This window comes from Lissotriton helveticus, chromosome 10 (genome assembly GCF_964261635.1).
Source record: "Lissotriton helveticus chromosome 10, aLisHel1.1, whole genome shotgun sequence".
NCBI classification, from domain to species: domain Eukaryota; kingdom Metazoa; phylum Chordata; class Amphibia; order Caudata; family Salamandridae; genus Lissotriton; species Lissotriton helveticus.
In genome coordinates, this window is record NC_136071.1 from 70,783,461 (window position 1) to 70,788,653 (window position 5,193).

Genomic DNA, 5,193 nt, shown 5'->3' on the forward strand with positions numbered 1-5,193 from the left:
CCTACAAGAGTACCCTATGGAGGGGGAGAAGAGGAATTCCTTGGCCCCACGCAGACACACCCTTGCAGGCAGATGCAGTCACTCACCGCATCCATCTGCAGAGGGATTTCTGCTCCCATTCAGATGCAGGACGTGTTGCAGCCTGCACACTGAAAGGCAGACTGGTGGCTTTGACAGCCTCTCTGCTTTTCACTAATGCACTGTTTGTGCCTGTGCTGGCGTCCTAGTCTTCCCCCGGCGCACCATTAAAAGGTGCGCTCCAGTGCAAACAGGGACAGTGCACCCTATATAAAGTGCTGGCCCTAGTGTCACAATGGAATCATTTGTATTATTAGTTACAATATTTAGCAATGTAGTAAACGTAAGACTTTCCTGAATGCATTTTTCATCTCACTATTCCTCAGGCTGTAAATTAAAGGGTTTAGCATAGGAGCTATGACTGTGTACATCAAAGTCACAACTCTATCATGGTCCAAAGAGTATGCGGAGGAGGGTCGAAAGTATGTGAAAATTGCCGTCCCATAGAAGAGGACTACTACTGTGAGATGTGAGGAGCAGGTAGAGAAGATTTTCACCCTTCCTTTATCCGAGTGGATCTTTAGGATGGCTGTGATGATGCAGTAGTAGGAGACAAGGACAACCATGAAGGGGACCACGACCGAAAAGGGCCCCTCCACAAAGATCACCAGCTCATTAGTGGATGTGTCTGAGGTGGAGAGCTTCAGTAGTGGGGTCATGTCACAGAAGAAGTGGTGGATCTGGTTGGAGCTGCAGAATAACAATCTGGAGGTCAAGACGCTGTGCAGGACAGAGTGTGTGGTGGCAAATAACCAGGACACAGCCACCAAGAGTAGGCAGACTCTCCTGTGCATCACTGTGGTGTAGCGCAGAGGGTTGCAGATGGCCACGTACCGATCAAAGGCCATGATTGTGAGAAGAAAACACTCAGCACTGGCAAAGGTAATGAAGAAGGACAACTGGGTGATACATCCAGGGACAGATATTGTTTTTCTCACAGAGAGGATGATATCAAGCATTTTGGGCACGGTGACTGAGGTAAAGCCCATGTCCACAAAGGACAGGTTACTTAGAAAGAAATACATGGGGGTGTGAAGTTGTGGAGCGATCCATGTGGCCACAACAATGAGTCCATTCCCCGACAAAGTGAAAATGTACATCAGCAGGAACAAGACAAAGAGGAACAATTGATTGCTTTTCTTGTCGGAGAGCCCCAGGAGAAGAAATTCAGTCACCTTTGTTCCATTGCAGGCAGCCATTTGGGAATTACCTGTAAGTAAATTAGAGTGTGCTGTTGTCACCCCTTAAAATCTTGAATTATGCAGGAAGAATATAGTTACATATCTTTTGCATTTCTATGTTGCTTGATAGCTTCTTGTTTTAAAACTAGTGCTGACATTTTGTGGCTCAGTAACATTTCACAAAATACACAAGTTATGCCAGAAGTATCCCCTTACATTTTCATATCTCTCTCAAAGTGGTGTATGTGCATGCATCTACTCAGATCAATTTGGCAGTGGACTACATATTTTAAAAAAAATATTACTGCATGAAGAAGAGACAGAGCATCTGTTTCACCCAGAAGACTATCATAACATGCATACCTGCAGATATTATGACCCGTCAGTTGATGCTATCCAATGTGGCATAAGAGTAACCTTCAACAAAAAGGATGGCTCACATCATGTCCACAATAATACCTTCACAAATAAGTGATGAATGAAATGAAAATGAAATGAAATAAGATTTATAAACGCGCTACTAAGCCCGAAGGCATCAAGGCGCCTAACCAAAAGAAATCATAAAAGGCCAGTCCAGAGCTAAGGGTAGGCTTTGACAAATAGCCACGTCTTAAGGGCCTTCCTAAAAACTTGCATTGAAGGTGAGGATTTGATTTCAGCCGGCAGAGTATTCCACAGCTTTGGAGCTAAACTCGAAAAGGCTCTGCCACCCCACTTGGCTCTACGCACTCGTGGGACTAATAATAAGGATTTGTTGGCAGAGCGCAGGGTTCTGGAAGGGGTATAAGGAACCAGCAGGTCCCCTAAGCCTCCGGATCTGTTTGTCGCCAAAGCTCCATAGATCAGGCACAGGGACTTGAAGGAGATCCTGGCCTCAATCGGGAGCCAGTGCAGTGTCTTTCTTGCAGCAGAGGCTGAAGCCCGCTTAGGAAGATCCAATACAAACTTGGCAGCAGCGTTCTGCACCATTTGGAGTCGCATTAACAGACCCTTGTTTATGCCTAAATATATAAAGGCATTGCAATAATCAAGTCATGAGCCAATTAATGCTATTACCGTTTGCTTTCTAGCTTGTGGTGACAGGTAATGTTTAATCTTCCGCAGGATATTTATTATATCCCAACATGTGGAGATAGTCCTGTTGACTTGCTGACCCATCCCCAGGGTAGGATCAATCATGACTCCTAAGTTCCTGGCCAGGGCAGTGGGAGTCGGACACACGCCAAGGGATGTAGGCCACCATTCCGCCGACCAAATATCCTCCTTTCCTCCGAACACCAGAATTTCAGTCTTCTCGCCATTGAGCTTCAATGAATTGCAAGTCATCCATCGAGCAACTGCCTCCATACAGTGTCTAAAATTGGAGGCAGCAGAGATGACAGGTTGGGCGAGAGACATCAATATCTGTGTGTCGTCGGCATAGGAGATTACCTCCATCCCATATGATCTAATAAGCCTGGCAAGTGGGGTCACATAGATGTTAAAAAGGGTCGGACTTAATGCCGACCCCTGGGGGACCCCACACTGCACAGGGAGGGATGGAGATAGGATGGAGATGGAGCTTGGCATATTGTGTTGAAAGGCAATAAGCAGCAGTGTCCCGTCTATAAAGGCGGAGGGGCCATGTCCTGCACCTTTGTAAATGTAAATGTCATGGTACTTATAGAGCGCACTGTCACCAGACGGTCACCTTGCGGCGTCGCCTATGCGGCTTCCTGGCGCTGATACTCATACCGCTGTGGAACCCCTCCTGGCTTTCCCTGTGAAGTGTCCACTCCTGGGCACCCCCAGGGTGAAGCCAGGCATTCTTAGCGCTGTTGGGGCCGGTGTGGAGGCTAAGCAAGCTATTGCCCAGAGTTGCAGCGTGGGGCCCGTGATTAGAATAGGCACCGAGGCGAGAAATAACAGGTCCGAGGAAATTGAGCCTGAGACCCCGCCGAGGCGGGAATCGAACCCTGGTCCCTGGTCAGAACTCTGCAACAGGGTCTGCCGCTCTAACCATTGAGCCACACTCCTCCTTTTGGGTATAAAGAGTGTCTGTCAGGCTGAGCAAAGGTCAGCCTGATAGACTCTCTTTATTTTCAGGCCTGGCAGCTAGGAACTAAGCATGCACTAAATGTGCATCCTCCTGGCTTACTGAGCTGAACCTTGCTGGGCTGACAATGTCACAACTCCTGTGGGCATGACCACCTCCGCTCAGCAGAGGCCCACAAGGACCTCCCCTTCATGACAAGGGAGAGAATTAGTAATAGCCTTGCACCTAGACATTTCAGTTTTAACCCCTGAAGTGCCCATGGCCTAGTGTCTATCACTGATATCACCGCACAGAGTGGATGGGGTCAGCAGTATCTCTGGCCCCATCCTACTCTGTGACAAGATAGGGACTTTTTTTATTGACTGTTTGGTGCCTTCATGTAGCAATGTATGTGTATTTGTGAGTGAGTGTTGTGAATGGGCATGTGTGTGGTGCGCATGTCTGCATGTGAATTCATGGGTGTAATTGAGTGCATGTGTGTGTTGGCCCTTCTCCAATTTGTACTTACTGGCCGCCACTGGCAACAAGTCAACTTTTTCCTATTCATTTGTATCTAAAAGGGGAAGAGTGGAATATCCATATCTATTCTGCAACAGTGCAGCATTTCTCAAACCGGCCTTTGGAAGGCATACTAGGAGCAAGTGTCCACATATTTGAAGGACAAACGTTATGATGGAGGGGCAGTAAGATGATAGGGAACATCACATTTACACCTATGTACCCAATCTCAGGATAACATTGAAAACCTCCTGCTTTTAAGTTGAGGGCACGTCTCCCTGGTTGATCACATCCTGAAGGAGCTTTTGGTAAGAGCTACTCCAGAGATGAATATTTGAAGTTTAAACCAGTTGGGAAAGTTTTTAATTGTCCCTTATTGAGCCCTAGCACACCAGATTGTATTCACTCATTCAGTTCCGCTTGGAATACGGGGATCATCTATCAGGAAGCTGAAAGTGTAGGAGCGTCAATGGTAACCGGGATGGCAGAAGCGTCTAATAAAACCATTTCCTCAGATTTGGGGGTCAGCTGTCTGTTGATCAATGCTAGGTCATTGGTCAAACATCATTTTGAACTTTCTGAATTTCTACTGGCAAATCAAGCTGATTTGGTTTCAGCACTTAAACTTCGGCAGACCAGACATAAGGCCCAGAGATGAAAATTGCAGTTCCCTCTGGCTATACCATTTTCAGACTGGACAGACCCAACAGGTAGGGTGAATGAATAGCGGTTATTTATCGCAACCCCGTCTCTGCCATCCTTTTTCCAGTCTTATCTTCTGAGTTTGAAGCCCTGCTGTTCAATGTTGATCAAACCAAAACACAGTCCTTTAATGGAGTCCTTTTATGCCATCCGCGGGGATCAAAAAAAAACTTTATTCATGCAATCGACTCACATTTGGAACCCTCTCCGGCCAAGTCAGATTTTACTGTTAGGTGACTTCAATTTTCATCTAGAGAATCAAACGGACCCTGATACAGTTATCAGGGTCCGTTAATTCTGTCACGTTTTGGATTTACTCAGTTGGTAGGCGGGCCCACGCACCAGGCAGGCCATACACTTGATGGAAGTTTTACTAATAATCCTGCCCTAACTACCCCTACTACACTTCCCATAACTTGGTCAGACCATATGGCAGTATCTTGGAATATTTAACCTTCCGGTAAACTTCCCGCTGCCAAGGCCATGGGAAAATCCTATGTCTCGCAACCCTGGATAAGCCCTAGTGGTGAGCACTCTTCTTGCTTTTTCTCAGCCAGAAGAGACCAAAGACATTGATCGCCAAGTTCTTCGGTCTAGCTGAAATTTGCAGTTAATGTATTAGCCCCTTAAAAACACAAAAAGATCCAGGAGAAATAAACCCTCAGCACCATGGTTCAATGATACCTTAAGGGTTGCTAA

At 46.5% G+C, this 5,193-nt stretch overlaps 1 protein-coding gene across 1 annotated transcript; it reads right to left on the minus strand.

The window, feature by feature from the left end:
• Window positions 1–344: 344 nt before the first annotated feature.
• Window positions 345–1,277, minus strand: LOC144783941 (olfactory receptor 1f45-like). The gene has a single exon (XM_078662672.1). It carries the CDS (start codon window positions 1,275–1,277, stop codon window positions 345–347), a length of 933 nt encoding a protein of 310 aa, XP_078518798.1.
• Window positions 1,278–5,193: the final 3,916 nt, after the last annotated feature.

Bases quoted from the DNA above. Each gene is read 5' to 3' on its own strand.
- LOC144783941 (XM_078662672.1), bottom strand. From the start codon at position 1,277: ATGGCTGCCTGCAATGGAACAAAGGTGACTGAATTTCTTCTCCTGGGG.